The sequence below is a fragment of the Hippocampus zosterae genome, chromosome 2, assembly GCF_025434085.1.
Source record: "Hippocampus zosterae strain Florida chromosome 2, ASM2543408v3, whole genome shotgun sequence".
In the NCBI taxonomy this organism is placed as follows: Eukaryota; Metazoa; Chordata; class Actinopteri; order Syngnathiformes; family Syngnathidae; genus Hippocampus; species Hippocampus zosterae.
The window spans coordinates 36180201-36198590 of record NC_067452.1 but is presented as its reverse complement, the minus strand read 5'-3'; the positions used below and the strand labels follow the sequence as shown (position 1 = coordinate 36198590).

Genomic DNA, 18390 nt, shown 5'->3' with positions numbered 1-18390 from the left:
ATGTTGGACAGCTGAGGAATCGCAAGCTAACTGTCAGACGCGCAGAGAGCGCGAGAGAGATGCTTCCCTTGGTCTTCGTCAATATAATTAAAAATCCAGGATGGTGTAAATAAGAGACCCTTTGACAAAGCTTTGACTTTCAAGTGATGGTACTTACATCGGTTCAACTTAATTCATTCTGATTCTCCGTTTGCACACACAAATGTGCGTCAAGTGAAGTCGTTTTTTACCATTAAAATGAATAGAAATAGAATTCATCCATTCAAGCCTTGAACGGAGTCACATCTCCCGTGGCAGACGGGCCCAGCAAGGAGCAAAAACTGCAAGGCATCTGCCCCCGGGTGAAAGCGAGCACACGGAGCCGGAAACCTCCTGCCAAGCCGCCGGAACGCCACCCAAACAGCCCACCTGTAATGTCGCTTAGGCCGTGGGGTAGAGGCTGGGAGGGGAGGGAGCTCATCGGACACCGTCTGGACCATGACACTCTTCAGGGCTTCCTACAAAATCACTTCTTCCTTTCACTTTCTTGTGAGCCATATGGGTTAACTAGCTGGTTCGCCGCCCTCCGGGCGGCTCATCAGCTAGTTCCTGCGGAAGGCTGGTAAGGTGGGCCTTCGACCCACAAAAGTGTTGTTGCTTGGTTCAACTTTTTGTTCATCTTCATTGCTTATTGCGAAAGTAAAGAGATGTTTAGCTCTACTAAATAACTAACAATTTCATTGCAATGCTTGTGGGTAGACAACATTTTTTCGCTAAGATGCCCGCGCGATCGTAGTGAGCCACTGCCTGAGCGGCGCAGTGGCGGCGCGCAGCGGCGCGGTGAAGTAGGTACGTTTTGAAAAGGGACAGACGGAAGGACAGACCGCGTGCGGGACGACGCGCAATATATATGTAATTTAGAGCAAAAAAACAGATATACCTATGATTGGAAATAGAGGATAATATTACTGACTTGGTCAGTGTTTGTCAAATTGTGAATTGTTGAGTCTCAAGCGGTTCCATGGTTCTTTTGCTCTTGGTCTTTATGCACTCGATAGATGAGACTCTTGTTGGGCAAAGAAGACAAACGCACTCTTCCGCGGCAAGTGTTGGAAGTCATTTGCTATGACTAGCAGTAGTCAAGCAACTATTGTAGTTAATGACTGTTGTAGTCCACAATTGGAGCGGGGATGCTGCAAGTAATTACTATGCATTACTCCCACTGCCTTTGTTTGGTCTGCCTCTACCACTCGCTGCGTCCCTCCTTGCTGCACTGAATAATAGCGTCCGGTCGTCTCACCGCTGCCAACTGCTCGAACCCCCCCGCCCCCCTTTTGTTAAAGTTCATATGTTTCTCTAGTCCCGAGTGCAACAAGGTGATGTATCGAGTTGAAGGGTGGACTACATTAGTCTCTCTTGGCAGCGGCAGCTCGAGAGTAGGGGCAATGACTCCCATTATGATTTGCCTGCAACTTCACAAAGACAATTAATGAATGGATCTTGGAAGAACTTCAGTGCGCTGACGCTGTAATGGAATTGTGCGGCTGTTTGGGCACCCTGTGTTTTTGGGCACCATATTGGTGACCAGCTGGCCACTGGCCTGGACATATGTAGTGTACATTATATTGAGGTATTTACTGAATAATTTACTGAATGGACAATATGAACCCTCCACGCACCAGCTGCAAGCCTCAGATATCGTCGCGTCTCATCTTTCTGCGGCGCACGCGCGCACAGACACACGCGCGTGCGGCCAAGCTACAGCTGCCGCCTGATTCATGCTTTGCCAAAGTCATTGACTTCATTATTCTTGGCTTCATAGCTGTGATGACTAAGGATAAGGAATTATGCATATTTGTCAGTACAAAGGAGTGTAAGGTTGGATTGTGGACGCTTTGGCTGTCGTTGTTTTAATTCAGAATTCAGCACCAAAGGCTGGTGGACTGACCTACTCATACGGAGAAGTGATTGTGCAGGAAGGCGTCATTAGAAACCAAAAGGGCAACCAACCCTTGATTTAGCGCACCCTTCCCTTAGTGACACCTTTTTTAAGAGGGCTATCGCATTTACGTTTATTTACAGCCCTCAGAGAGTTTGGTCATGTTCAGGATCCCGAACGGAATAAGCAGCTTCAATCCTTGGGGTTTTGGCACCCGCCGTCCTGCTCAAATGTGTGTTTTGTTGGATTCTGCAAAGCATGGAACGATCAAACATATCAGCACCCTACCTATATTAAACACCACCCCACCCATTTTAAATACAGGTGCTGCCTCTTTGAAAGATCAAATATTTTGTGTGTGCCGGTTTTCTACCTCACAAACTGGCTCACAAGCTTTTGTCCAAGTCTACATTTATGTGGTTCTCTGCATCCCACCCAGCCGGCTGCAGATCAGGCTTTTACGCATTGGCCTGACAACCTCAGCAGTGGACCGCCACAATAACTGTTGATGTTAATCCTATTAGCCTTGATTTAACACTTTACACGCCCATGATTTATATGAATGTTTATTGGTTTTCTATAATATAATCAGCTCAGGGAAACTTAATGCATTGTTTGCTAATACATGCGTGACTGGAAGCAGGGGGCAACAAACTGTGCCCGCTGTTATTTGAAATCATACACCCGCATCCAACACCAACACTTGAACTAATTCAATCTTCAAAGTCAATGGGAAAAAAAAGAACAATATTTATTCGGATTAGGAGGGACATTTTGTCTGGCAACCTCTTGCTAAATGAGAGCCGTGTTTTTTTTCTTTGTTGATCGTTTGAGGCTTTAAGATGCATTAGAAGGCGAGTGTCTGGGTGGATAATGGAAGGTTAGAGACTGTTATTTGATTTAAGTTCAGACACTAGAGATTAATATCTTCATCCTTTGTGCAGCCCCCAGTGACTGACCAAATAGCAGCTGGCTATTGCCTTTAATTATAATTCTTCTTGGACGGCTATGATCTGTGTCAGAAGTTGATGTATTGTTGTATTTTTTTTAATTATTTATTCTTGGGTGACACCAAAAACGTAGCCTTTCTATCATATTTGCTGTATAAAATATTTTCACTTTTCTCCCCCACTTCCTTTGTTATCAGTTGGACAGCTACAGCAGACTATGACTTCTCTCCAGGAGCTCCTTGTCCAACAGCAGCAGAAAATTCAGGAGCTCTCCCAGGAAATGACTGCAGCAGAGGTAGTTGCCGCCTCGTCGTCATCATTTTATATATTTCTTGATGTATTTTATGTGTTTGTTTCTTTACTCTTTATTTATTTATTTCATTGGGACAGTGCACATTAATCAACACAAGAACGAACGGTGTCAATGCGCTGGACTTAGCATAAATGCGAATTGTCAGCCGTAGTCCCCAAGGCCGGTTTCTAAAATAGCACAGTGACACACATAAAACTTTAAAACCACGATGACAGAAACAAGAACCAAATAGGTAAGACATCATAAAACAGACAATCATACTGTCATGAATTCTAAGGCTCGCACGGGGTGGATCCAGTCCTTATAACCTATGATTAGGAGGTTCATGCTGATTTTTTTTAAGCCATATTTCTGTGTAATAGTGCAGGCCACTCTCACTCAACTCCCTGATCTTCCCTGAGATCATAGTCCCGTCATATAATTTTGGTCAATAAACGAAAAGCCTAATAAGCGTGAAACGACATAACAAAGCAGACAGCACTCAAAAGGTTTTCCTGTAATCTTCAAATGTCTTCACCGTGATGATTGTTGGACAGGCAATAACTTTGAAATTGCAAAGGAGCCCAGTAAAGGTGCTCGGCCGAACTCTCCAGATTGATTAGGAGAGGAGCAACGGGTTTTCTCCAGGCTTTTATGCACTAAAACTTCCTGCGCTGCCCTTGCTCATAACTGCCCTAGATAAGACAGCCTTATTATGCAGTTTATCATCGGCGCTAAAGCTATGCAACACCAGTATGGTTCATCTCATTATGGGGCCATAATGTTAAGCCATACTATCGTTTGTCTTTGCCTTGATTTTTATAGACAGTGTTGGTAATCTTTTTGGAATTTTAAGTGTTTAGATGAAGTGGTTGTGTTCTAAAAAGTGATGCGCCGGCATGAAACGTTGCTCGCTTTTTTTATAACGCGGCTCATCATTTACTTTATGATCTCTGGGCTCTAAAAAGTGTCTTGGAAGTAGACAATCTTAGACAATGTTTTATGTCCGCAGCTTGTTAAGCACATGGCGAGCATCTGGATATCGCAGGGAAACATATGTGGACACATCTGCTTGAGCTCAAATTGGGGGGGGGGGGGGGGATAGAGGTGCCTCCCCGGGACGAGATTGATTTAAAGATTCGTAACTCGCTTTGTGCCATTTTAAAATTGCAGCTGCTTCTTCTGTCATTCGCAAGAGCAGAAATCTGTTTTTAAATGGGGGGGGGGGGGGTTGTATTTGTAGTTTTTAGTCCATGCAAAATAACTGATACATTTTGTTTACTTGAAATCTAATATGACTCTGCTTTTCTGTTCATGCCACTCTTTATTAATGACAATTCTCCCTGAAGTGGAATCCTGCTGATAAAATAGCGGCGATAATAAGCTCCAGCCACATCACAGGTGGATGGAGAAATGTTTTCCTTCCATTTTCATTTGTCATTTTCAACTTGCATATTGCATTAAAATCTGTCTACTTCATTTGCCGTGAGTACCTTGTTGGAGAGCAGCGGTGTATAAAAAGTATATTTCACATCAAAATACCCATTAAACAAATCGTAAACTCAGCTTTATCGTTACAGCGTCGAGCTTCAATTTTCCCCGCGAGTCGGTGCAGAAAGAATTGTTGGCCGTGGAGGAAATTTGAAAATTGTTCTCAGGTCCAGGATTCAAGATGAGAAGCACATGTTGACGTTTGTGAGCTACTTCTTGTTCACCGTTTGCGGTTTGAAGGGTTCGCCTCACCCCGCACCACGCTTAGCAATTATACCTCACAACATGGAAATTGTGCCTTTAAGCCAAAACACATGGCGCCTCCAGTTTCCTCGACTGCTAAGTAAACGTTTCTTGTCGTTTGGAAACCACTCATTTGTAGAGGGCATCGAGTAACCCTCAAGTGGGGGGAAGAAAAGGCCTCTCTTGCACAAATACACTTTGGCTGGATTTACATGACAGAACATAGATCAAATGACACAATTCAGCTTTTTTTCACCCTTTTTTTAAAATCAAATTCAAATATAGGTCATTGCAGCATGAGGACAAACTAAAATGTGGCATCTTCCAAATGTGGACTAAATTGAACATGAATTGGATGCCCGTGCACCTGTAATACATAAAGATGGATCGGCGATACAGTCGACCTACTCGCACTTGTGGGTCAGCACCTGAGGATTCGCAATTAAGAATATTTTCATTTCAGTTTGTTAGTTGTTTTTTTTTTTTCATTTACCCCTCATTTTAGTGGAAAATATAGATTAATTGTTTATCAGTGTTTTCTGAAGAATTTGTGGAGGGAGGGCAGGGGATTTGGGGGGTTGTTGAAAAAATAAATAAAATTCCCAGATCCATTTCAATGGGTGTCAGTCAGGCTAGCTTACAGCGTCTACCATTGAAATTTAAAATAAACAAATAAATAAATAAACCCACTTCTTTCTTTTTTTTTTTTTGTATTGTTGCAGCTCGTTGCAGCTAATATTTTTGTTGTGGTTTGTGTACTTGATTGGGGGTATGTGTGCGTGCACGTTGTTTTCGATAGCTCTAAACAGGGATGCGAGCATCAAATCAGAATATGGCACTTCGACCTGTAGTGGAAATGCAGCCTTCCAATGTGCATTTCAATACCTCTTGGCATGTGATTTGTGAGCTGTTGAGCTCTTTTTTTTTTCACGATTTTGTCTTGGTTCATTTGCTGTATTGCAACAGCCTAAACCGAAAGTATAGATTTGCCTCTGGATGATTCATCCCTGATGCTCAACATATTTTTGCCCCATTATCATTACAAATCTGCCTGTTAACCACGTTTGCCCCGCTGTCTCAACTCACTGATCGTTCTCTTTATTAGCGGGAACAGCGTTGAAGATTAGAAACCGCCTTCTATCTTGTGCGAGACTAACTACCAGTGGGAAATAGCATAAATGGAGTGAAATCAATCGCACCGTACTACTGTACCAGTGTTTCTACTCAAAAACTCTCCTCTGGGCACTTCCTTTTGAAACTAATGTAATCATAAATCTGCATGTGTTACTTGAAAATGTAGTGTCTGCTGGCAGAGGAACTGAATTCATTTGCCTTCAGACACTCTTAAACAAGCCATGTTAAGATGTTTTTGCTAATGGTCCAGAGGCGTTTATCTTCATTGAGCCAGATGAGCTGTTGTCCTTGAGTGCCGCTCCAGTTGATATGTCTTATTTTCTAGCAATGAAATACAAATTGTTTCATCTATTTTCGGCTTCACAAATACTTAGCTGAGGGGATGTGTATTTACTCTGTCGTACTGACACAGTTCAAACAACATTGTGCAATGTACTGGTCAATGAAATACTCGCCTACAGTTTTTGACATGTTTTAGTATTGTTTGGATGGTTGGACATCTGCATGTTGAGGGGCTATTTATTTATTTATTTATTTATTTATTTATTAACAATATGCTCAGTGAGATGAGTGCACAATAAAATTCTCCTCTGTAAGCCCTCACGGATGCCACAGAACCCTGCACCTGCTTTCCAGGAAGTTAGCTAACAGTCTCATTTGCATAAATCCATCTCGATGATGAAGTCACAAATTGGCTGAATGTTAGCTTGTAGGGCTAGCATCGTGACTGGTGAAAATATGTGGTTAAAAAGGCTTTGATCTTATAATCACAAAAGTCTGCCGTGGAGGCTCTGAATGTTTTTTTTTTTTAAATCTGGAGGGTGAATTAAAACTCGTGTATTGGGATTTTCCCTGCCCTATCTGCTCCGCCAAAAATCATCAACTTTCCTTTGATACGAAGGAAACTTATATTTTAATAAACATGACATGCTCAAATGCAAAAAAAAAAAACCTCAAAAAAACAGTTTGTACAATTCATCGGGGAAAATTATGACGGCGATAGCACTGACTAGCAGAAGGAAGGAAAAAAAAACACAATTCGATCTGTTCTTCTGTAGTTGCCTCAGGTCTTTCCTGTGCACTGCAGTTGATATAGCACCTCCATCATGGAGCAACACTGCAGTTGCAGTTAGAATATGGAGCTGCCACAGAAGGACATCATCGATCCCTCGGCACAGCTGGAGCTTTACGCCGTGTTGAGCGATGTCACTGGGGGCGGCACAAAATTAGCTGGAGGTGGCTGCCATGCAATTTTGAACGCAGGAAAAAGCCATATGTGTGTGTGTGTGTGTGTGTGTGTGTATGTATATAATTTGTTTTGTTTTTGTTGTTAAGGATCCAGGTCTCCTTGCATTTCAAATTGAAAGTGAACTTTCAGATCAGGGGGATTTTATTGTCGTTGCCTTGGAATGGATTGCTGATAATTATCTTGATCAGCAGTTTGTGCAAGCATCAGATCTTACAAGCTTCTGCGGTGTGTGAGATATGTCAGCACTTGAGGTTGAGCGCACTTTCAGTCTCAGTGGACATTGATACGCCAACACTTAGCTTGCAGCCAAGCACTTAACACTGAAGTTCCACACAAAGTGTGTGTGCGGTTATGTGTGTGTGTGTATACCTGCTAACATAATGTATCTCAAAGCTGAAATTCAGCACGGGATTAACGTGTGATGAGGTTTCCTTGAATTTAATAAGACATGTCAAGAGATTGTGTTGCTCGACAGCATCGATGTAAGATAATACATGTTATGTTATGGAGCAAGAGGTTAACAGTTTCCTTGTTAAGCACCCCCCCTCGCCCCAACCTTCATATGAAGTGATATAAACCATTACTTCTCAACTGCTCTCACCTTGGGACTCACATTTTCTCGACAACCAACCAAATAAAAAGTTATTTTTACTTTTCATCTTTGCTATCTATTTTCAAGAGCCGAAGACTAGAACCTTGTTTTTAGCACTTGTCCTCATAACGTCGCAGTTGAGCTGGCGACTGTCCCTGCTGACTTTGGGCAAGAGGCAGAGCGCAGTGGGAGGAAAAAAAAGCATGTGAACCCTTTTGGAATTGTATCTGCGTAAATTGGTCAGAAACTATAGTCTCACCTTCATCTAAATCACAAGAATAAACCAACAGGCTCACATACTTTTTTCCTCTCACGCTCTACTTCTCTGCACAGGTCGGCAGGAAGCTAATTGTAACTGAGCATCTCCTTGGGAAGAGCAGCAGCTAATTTGTTTTTAATTGGTCAAATATAATGCCTTACAGCCCACAGGTACGAGATTGAAATGATTTGGCGGCCCACTCGCTGGCACTCGCGGCCCAACTTTGGGTCTGAATCTAACTCAGTCCAGGAGGCCATTGATATACGAAATGAAGATGAACGAATGAATATATTGATACCTTGGGAAGAGAAAGGGGTTAAGCGAGATCTAATGAGGTGACGACTGTAATAAAAACGTTGTCTGTTGGCTCCCAATAGAACAGCTCGAAATCCTGGCTCCTTATCAGCAAGGTTTCGTAGCCGATAACCACCATCACCGCTGAGAAAATGCATCTCATCGACTCCTTTTCTTTTAGCCCTTGTTTTTTCTCCTCTGCCTCCTCCTGGCTCAGTAAATGAGCATGATCCCTTTCAGATGTGATTCAATTAATTTCTCTTAGATTTAATTACAAGCGATAGAGTCCAAATTATCAGTCTTTCCCTGATAGGGGGTCCACGATTCCTAACAAGCGTCCTCTAGTGAGTTAGGAGAGACTTAATTACGGTTTTAGTTTGAGTTTCCCCATGACTTTGCCCCTTCTCACTTGAGTATCCTCACGTAATCTCTTCTTGCTCGTATGCGCGTCCTAATTGTAGGAACAGACACCGTCTATCCTTCCAGCGCTCTACAGTTGAACTTAAAATGATTCACCTTCAGTCGCATGTCTATTTTCAACGGTACAAGCATTCCAGTAGTTTACAATGAACCTACAAAACGGTGGTGAAACAGCTCGGTCATTCTTAACCTAGGTTCGATGGAACCCCAAGGTTTTGGTGAATCTGTCTCAGGGGTTCGACGGAGCCTCTGCCAAGGAGGTTAAGGCTTGTCCAATCAGTGCCGCGGGAAATTTCGTTCGCTCAGTAGTCAACGTGTGACTGTCGTGATAGTACGTCATGTGATTTATTTTATTTTTTAAATGTTTTAACACATGCTATGTTGAGCAAAATAACAACGTGGTCAGACGAATATGTACAACATGGATTCACATGCATCACAGAACGTGGTGGCACTCCTATCGACATGATTTGTCATGCAGAGTTGAGCAATTCCACTCTCGCATCGGCAAAACTGAAGGAAGACTTCTGGAATCATATTTTTATTTTTCACTAAGGATTCGGTGAATCTGCATGTGAACCGGTTGGGTTTGGTACCTCGAACAAGGTTAGGAAGCACTGCTCTATTGTGAGTCATCGCAAGGCTTCTGCATGACATTTTTTGCATTTTGACTTATGGATGCAGTAAAAAATGAAATTATGCTGTTTTTATAGTTGTTAACAGTTTCCCACAAAAATGCCAACCAGATACAATTTAATCCCGTTTACTCTCTCTGTATCATAAACCTTTGTATTTTTCTTTTACAGGACCCGAGCAATTAATTGGCTAGCCGATTAAATCGTCCAATTATGGCCCTTCAAAACATCGGTCAGAATTATTTTTACCCTTATGTACGCTAACCATTTACAACACTTGTACACAAGTGAGACTCGTCTCATTATTCATTGCAGATGTAATCTATACAATGACCTTCTATCCCCAAATACTGACTATATGAAGAAATTTGTTGATCAAGTCATTTTATGGCCATTCAAAACAAAGCATATTGTAGTCGTGACAAGCAATGCTTAGGTGAGCAAAGCAAGATGTGCGAGGCACTGACCTGATGTCACTATTTTACACACACTTAAGTCACATTAAAAATAAATAAATAATAATAGTAAAATTAAATCATAGTGCAACATCAATCAAAAATAAATGTGTTAAGTATTACACACAAGTACTCACAGGTACTTGTAACACAAATTTGTGTGGGAAGCATTAATGTCCTTTTCCATCCGTCCATTTTCCAATCCGCTTATCCTCACGAGGGTCGCGGGTGGTGCTGGAACCTATCCCAGCCGTCTTCGGGCAGTAGACGGGGTACACTCTGAACCGGTTACCAGCCAATCGCAAGGCACACATAGGCGAATGACCATCCGTGCTCACAATCCCACCTAGGGACAATTTGGAGTGCCCACCCGGAGTACCTGGAGAAAACCCACGATTTTCTTAAAATCGTCATTGGCCTCACAAAAATCCTTCCTGGTCGGTCGGGCCCTATGCATATATATATATATATGGGCGGCCCGGTAGTCCAGTGGTTAGCACGTGGGCTTCACAGTGCAGAGGTACCGGGTTCGATTCCAGCTCCGACCTCCCTGTGTGGAGTTTGCATGTTCTCCCCGGGCCTGCGTGGGTTTTCTCCGGGTGCTCCGGTTTCCTCCCACATTCCAAAAATATGCATGGCAGGCTGATTGAACACTCTAAATTGTCCCTAAGTGTGAGTGTGAGTGCGAATGGTTGTTCGTCTCTGTGTGCCCTGCGATTGGCTGGCAACTGATTCAGGGTGTCCCCCGCCTACTGCCCGGAGACAGCTGGGATAGGCTCCAGCACCCCCCGCGACCCTAGTGAGGATCAAGCGGTTAGGAAGATGAATGAATGAATGAATGAATATATATATATATATATATATATATAGTTTTTTAAAAATTAGTACAGAGTTTTCATGTGTGCATCAGAGATGAACTGACATAGTGCAAAGCAGTAAAGCCATTATTTAAACCACTTGATGTTATTTTTATGGATAGTAGGCATATTTTCATTAAAACGGCATGATTCTTGCTGTGGGGCCATAAATATAAAGTATTAAGTGTCACAGGATTGTTTGTCCTACAAACCACATGCAGTAGAGAGGTCGCCCCACGTGACAGCTGAGCCTCATAACAACCCACACAAGTATGGAGGCTTTTTGTGTTGACCATGTTTGCTTACTCAGTAGTCTGTCTGGTTTTTTTTGTTTTAGCTTTTTTGGGGGGGACAAAGCTGTTTTTGTAATGATTTCCATATTGTGCTGAGTGACAATGGCGAGGTTGTTGAACGAGGTGTGTTGACTTTGGGTGTATTCATTGTGTGTCATATTTTCCCCATAGGCGGCGTCTGCAACCAGTCGCATCCTGGACAACCAAACGGTTGGAGAGCTGAAAGGCGAGATAGTCTCTTTGAAGGGTTTACTGCTCAGCAGGTAACAAAGTTATTCAGTCATTCACCCCCCCCGCCCACCCTCCACTCCCACATATTGAGTGACAGTATTGAACAGGATCATCCCTCTTGAATCCCTTTTGTCCACGTATATTTTAATCGCACCTGTTTGTAAGTTTTCATCTATCCACACCATGTTAGTTTTTAGAGGATGTGTTCATATATTTTTAATGGGCAAGACTAATTTTTGATGGACAGTAATATTGTGTGAGAGATTATGTGTGAATAACTGCACCAAGTGAAAAATGTTCATGTAAAATTGAAAATCGAAATTGTTATTTCAGTAAATATTTGCATTTGGCACATAGAAAACTGATTCATGATTCCATGTTGATGAGAGCATTAAAATGGTGAAAAAATAGGACAAAAAATGTAAAAGGAAATTCAGAAATGATAAAAAATTAATCACGATTAATTTTTTTGTTCATTTGAGTTAATTATGACAGTTGCATTTTTAATTAGATTAAATATTTTAATCGTTTGACAGCTCTAATATATATATATTAGATTATATATATATTATATATAATATATATTATATATATATATATATGACAGCTGTATATATATATAATATATAATATACACACACACACATATTTTCATAAGGTGATCATTTCATGTACAGGTCATCGTCTTGCAAACATCATCCTGCAGTCTTGTTTCTTGTTTTGAAGTTGTACTGTTCCAGGAATCGCACAAACATTTATGTTTAGGGGGAATTAATAAAAGATGAAATGGTATTCCAAATTAGTCGCACACTTAGACAACCATAAGTGTCAAAAGTGGTTTTGGGGGTATTGTCTCACTGTGGCATTAGAGGTTACAGATTGCACCATTGCTTTTATTTTGCAGCGTGCCTTACTTAGCCATTAGCATACCGCGGTCATCAGCATTTCAGCACCGTCTTCATTTTCACACGTTTATGGGTAAACAAGACACCTATTGCTCCCTCCTATGATCTTACTTTTTACTGTCACCTATTAGTGAGAGTAAAGCGAAGAAGGTACCATTTAGCTGAGGGGAAAAAAAAAAAAACACCGCTTCCCGATCAAAAGTGTTTTCTATTACAATGTCGCTGCGACACAGATTCATGACAATATTCATAATGGTGGATCAGTTTGTCCGGTTAAGAGGATTACATTTTCACTGCCTTCCGGAAGTATTGAAGCAGATTGGCCACCGTCGACAGAAGACATTTCAGTTTGACATCAAAAGATGAGTGTGGGGCGCCTCATCATTCATTTTCAAACATTTCCATCTGGATCTGATACACAACTTAGATGGTACTGTTTTGTTTGAATAAGCCTATTTTTCACGTGAGTGAAACATGTTTCTGACATGGCTCTTTTGATGCCCAGGTTTGTTCCTATTACACCGACTATTCTAACAATAAATTGCACTTGGATGTCTCTCCTCACAATCAGGTTCGGGTTTGCTTCATAAGTTACCAACCAAACATTAGTCATAGCCACGACAACGCTTTTGAAGAAATTAACGGTATCCTAACAGACTAAACAGTTGAATGTGGATAGGAAAGAAAGCGGCAACAGTCAATGAAAGATCCATTGTGATTGTAAGAAAGGCCTAAAAACCTTTATGACGATAATAATAATAAAGGTCATGGACAAGAGTATGGATAATGCGCAAGAAGAATAAGGAGGATCGGCTGGAATGGGAGCCCAAATTCAAAAGTGTTGGCCAAAAGAGGGTATGAGTCTTATTTCCAGTTGTGAAGTGATAATGTTGTGATTCTCTGTCACAGGAAACAATTTCCTGCCACTCCTTCTATTTCGAAGATCCCCTCATGGCAGATCCCCTTGAAGGGACCATCCAACTCCCAGTCGGTCAACCACAGCAGCAGCGACATTTCTCCCGTCAGTCTGGAGTCATCCAACTCCTCCCCTGTGAAAGACGGACGCCTCAGCCCGCGGGATTCGCTGGGCGCGGCACTCGGCGTCAACGGTGATGACGCGGGCCTGGCCGCGGCGCTGCCCTCGGGGTTGCAAGACCAAGTACGCACCGAGGTGCGAGGAGATGAGGAAGAGAATGACGGCGCTCCCAATGAAAAGGCGGTCAGCGGAAGCATGCAAACTGAGGATCGTCAAGGTGGCGATGGCGAGATGCGCAAACAAGAGGACAAACTGAGACGGCCAGAGGATGCTGGCAACGAAGATCAGGTGGATTAGACACCTGTTGAATTCACTTTTTTGCCCGTATTGTCGCTAACTCCTCCGCTTACACTCATTCTACTTCTGTCGTCCGACTTTTTTCAGGCACACTTCAAATTCAGTGGAAACTGTTCACAAAATGAATTATCAAAGTCGCAAATAGCAAACATTTCCAAGTAATGGAAATTATTATTATTAAAAATTCCGTTAAAAGGTACAATCTAAGATCATAAGAGATTGCGCCTGGAAAGCTTCACAGGGCCTATAGAAAAGGCTAGAGCAAGAAAGAAAAAACATTTATCTGCCATATATATATATAATATTTCCCCTTGCTACACCTCTGATGAAGCAAGCAAACATTTGTTGGGGGATATCTATATGCTTTGGATTCCCTTTCCAACCTGCAAATTAAACGACAGCATTTTAAATAAAACGCTCTGTTATAGACGAGGCAAGTGGAAAAGCTTTGGAATTGAAGAATTCCCATCATCTCATTCACAGCTTGGCGCACGCTGCAGCTTTGGGTCAGGAGTCATATGTTCATTTGTTCACTCCAAAAAGCTACCGTAGCGCTTGAAGTGAAGCGTTCACCGAGTTCCCTTTTGATGGCAATTGGAAAGGACAATCCCGACCAGGGCCGGAGCTTTTAGCCTCTTTTATGTGTGCTTCCGCATTTGGTGTCAGTCTGTCAATAATTCACAAGGGCAAGCGCGGTGGCATTTGGGTGAAATAAAAGCCCTGAAATTCAAGATTAGAATGTGATGAGTGGCTTTGTACTATTGGAACTGTCAGGATGCCCATAGGCTCAGAGGAGAGTGGTAGATAAATGTTTTTTTTTTTCTCCCGCTGCTTTCCTCTTTTACTGAAGGCTGAATTGTGAATCATGCAGTGTGTTTGTTTGTGCGTGGCAGGTGGGGGGGGCTGCGGGGGCACGTGTGTGAAGGGGGGCATATGCTGAACAACCAATGTGCTCTGCTGTATCTGCATCTCCAGCAGAGCTGCTGATTTGGTTTGTGAAGTATGTTAATAATCAAATGATCAACAAATAACAGATGTATTAGTTCATGCGGCTTGAAATGTCAACCAGGCTAAATGCGCAAATCTAATACAGAAAGCCCAGTTGTATTGTGTTATTTTCCGTAACAAGCCCCCTGGTCCAAATTAGGCAGGCCCTCCCACAGTGACTAATCTTTACTGAAAACTGCGCCCGTATTTTGTTATGATGATGCGGTAAGACACAGAGGGCTGCCACAGATGGAAGTAGCAAAATTTGTGTCACTTGTTTTCTCAGTTCCTGTGTGTGTATGCGTGGAGGTAGATGCGGCAAGTTTATAAAAAATGTTCCAAGATTGAAGAGGAAAGTAACAAATGAATACCCGACTTAGTGAATAAGTCACTCTGTCTGCAGCTCGAGACGGGTCCATGAGTGAGAAGACTGGATAAATATCGGCGCTCGCGCCACCTTCATCTCCCATCACAAGGCCTTCATAGGAACACACACCAAGGTGGAAGGAGGGACACAGCACACATGTGACGGTAGTTCTGACTAACCAACCACTGTATGTTTGCATCATCTCGCTCTGTACCTAAAGCTTATTAGAAAACTGAAAAAGTCACACTGGCATGTAAATTCATGAAATTTCTAGTCATTCATATGTTTGAAGGCTATCTAATAATAAAAATGTTTTTTTTTCTCGATATGGACCATATGTGCTCATTTTCATGTTGCGTGTGCTCATGTTGTCCATTTTATAGGCTACTACAGCTGTGACCAAATTTGTAGCCTGGGTCGTCTTCCAAAGGCTTTGTCAGTCACATGACGTATCTTTTGACAAAACTCAAGCACACGCTGGTGTCCAAAGTCTTACAGTCTTCAAATCTGGCATTCGTTTTTGTGGAGAAGAACGAAGGATGCATAATTTCACAGCCTAATTTGCTTATACTGTGTGTATAATATATATATATATATATATATCGCATCTCGCCCATCTCCGCTTTGTTCCAGTAGCCCATTTTTCATCAAGGTGCTCTGGTTCCCCAGCACCTGACGCTGACCTTGTTTGGCCAGGCGATGTCTGAGCCGGCATGTCATTTGTTTTATTGTCTCTCATCATTGTATGAGGTAGGCAATAGCGTGAAGGATCTTGCCCAAGGACCCACACTGGATGGTGTTATGTGCTCATTTTTGCCCCAAGCAGGATTCGAACCACCGTCTCCCGTATGCCAAACCAATGCCTTACCAACTGAGCTATCCAGCTGCTCAGAGAATGTCTCAGACAATGGGGAACAGAAGATGAGGCGCTGGAAGGACCATGGAGGGACCATGGGAGGATAAGCCCCTGTGATGGGATGTACCACCGGACCATAACTGAAGTGGCTGATCTCAAGAAGTCCTATCAGTGGCTAGAGAGGGCTGGCCTGAAGGACAGCACAGAGGCACTCATCCTGGCTGCTCAGGAGCAGGCCCTGAGCACCAGAGCCATCGAGGCCCAGATATACCACGCCAGACAAGACCCAAGGTGTAGGTTGTGCAAAGAGGCACCTGAGACGATCCAACACATAACTGCAGGGTGTAAGATGCTGGCAGGGAAAGCCTACATGGAACGCCATAACCAGGTGGCTGGCATAGTCTACCGAAACATCTGTGCGGAGTATGGACTGGAAACCCCAAGGTCAAAATGGGGAAACACCTCCGAAGGTGGTGGAGAATGATAGAGCGAACCTACCATGCATGGTAGGTTAATCGAACACTAAATTGTCCCAAGGTGCGAGTGTAGATGTTTGTTTGCCTTTTTTTGCTCTGTGAATGGCTAGCAACTGGTACATATGTCTGTAGATGTATTAGTTCTTGCAGGGTAGGATGACTGTTTCATTTTTGCCCTCCTAGACCAGTCTTAATACTACTATGCATGATCAAGAGTATAAATTTAATTTATCTGGGTCCCAATGATCAATAGTGTTTCAGGTATCCATGAAGTATATAAACTTGTGTGTGGTTCGATACCGCATGCCTTTGTAATCCATTAACCTCTCCCCGGAGCTGAAGCCAACCTGAGATTTATAGGGACCGACTGTAATAAATCCACTTGTACATCATTTAGTGTCTGGTGGTATTTGGATATTCTTGTTTATAAAGCGGCTTCCATCTACATCACTAAACAACACCGCCGTTTTGTACACTAGTACAACTAAGTGTAAATACACTTGAAGTCATTGTTTTTGCTGTGTTCTCTCTCATTTGGGACAAATTGTTTGCTCAATGCAGCACCTTGCTTTGGACATCATTTTGCTCCCCGGCTGGGAGCCTTAACCTCATCAATCATGCTGCTAAACGGAGAGCACTCAATAGGATAGTGTATTGATGTGCTGTGAACTCTATTGTTCGCTGGAACGGAGCACTCAGCAGGTTAGAGGGCTGAGTATCTCCTTGGATCAATGCGTGCATTGTTAGGCCAAAGCAAATGTTCAGATGACTTGGTTTAGACCACAACTGTACACTCCTCAATGATACAGAATAGTTAAATATTTCAAGTCGGACTGCATCGATGGGAAGTGTCATTAAAAAAAAAAAAAGAAATTGTGAATGGTCGCAGACAATTGTAAGGTTCGAATCAAACAACTGAGATGAATTTTGATGTTTGCCTCCTTGTTTGAAAACAGGAAGTTGTGCAAAAAGTACTCAAACAGAACAGTTGGACAGTTTCATTCAAACGTTTCGAGTAAAGTTTCTCAGTGTTTTGTTTCATTGTAGTTCACATTACAATCTAGTTGTTCTATAAGGGCCGTGTGAATGTTAACACTGCATAATGTTAGTGTGGCTTACAGTATCACCTCCCTCACTCTTCTAGGTGAATTTTTGTGAATTAGAGGCTGGTTTTTTTCTGGTTTGGGGCCGGTTTTGCCCCTGATATGCCATTAGGTACCCCCACATGCTTTCCACAATTATAAACACTTGTTACACGTAATATGTAACTTAAAATGCAAAATGAAGAATAAATACTGGCGCTGTGGAAACCAAAAGCCAGCCGCCGTGACCACCGTTGGTCCACTTCCGTATGCAAAAGTTCTCCTTCCTCGTTTTCCATTCAAAAGAGATGGAAGAAGAAGAACCGTAGCCACGGCAACGAACCCTCGGTCTCCACAAGAAGGCCAAAAGGCCACGGAATTGTAACTTGAGCTATTGCACGCCGTGGGGTTTTTGTTAAGTTAAGCCATTTTAAACTCAAAAACATTTCAATGTAGTTATTTGGCGAATGTCTCGTCCGCTCACGTTAATTTCTGAGCGCTGTCTATCATAGCAGCTCATGTTTCAATTGTTTACTTTCCTTATACTGTCTGACGTACTGGACTCCAATACTTCATTTTTTCAGGCACTTTAAATAACCAAACGGCACATTTGAACAACACTCTTGAGTTTCCGAACAATCTGAATAAAACAGTGCGCTTGGAACGTATTTTTGAGCGCACCAACGATGTGGCAACGGTAATTTGGTGGGTGATGAGCTCTCATGTTCATGGAAATTAGTTTACAAAAAATTTCCTCTCACAAAAGAAACAAATGTTTTTTGACTGGTCCCACTTGGAAGGAAGAAAAATAGCAAGAAAACCCACAATAGATGATATTATGGTCATAAATGAAAACCCTGCGATAGCCTCATGATTTGAACCACGAAAGAGAGAGAGAACACCGTATCACCATATGTTCCGCACAATAAGGAGCTTCAGACTTTAAGGCGTTCCTTTAATGAGTAGCCTATTTTAAAACAGTTTTCATATCTAGAGCTCTACATAAATAAAGCTGCGTTGTATTGTATTCCTTTGACATAGCTCCATCTAGTGGATGCATAATGCTACCAC

At 42.4% G+C, this 18390-nt stretch overlaps 1 protein-coding gene across 1 annotated transcript in view; it reads left to right on the top strand.

Annotated features, from left to right (window-relative positions):
• Positions 1–15226, top strand: part of pex14 (peroxisomal biogenesis factor 14) — a 53610-nt gene extending 38384 nt beyond the window's left edge. Inside the window, exons 7-9 of the mRNA XM_052051536.1 lie at positions 3066–3163; positions 11254–11345; positions 13128–15226. Coding sequence (XP_051907496.1) covers positions 3066–3163; positions 11254–11345; positions 13128–13551 — 614 coding nt within the window. The 3' untranslated portion in view covers positions 13552–15226. The remainder of the gene's footprint in view (positions 1–3065; positions 3164–11253; positions 11346–13127) is intronic.
• The last annotated feature ends 3164 nt before the right edge of the window (positions 15227–18390 follow it).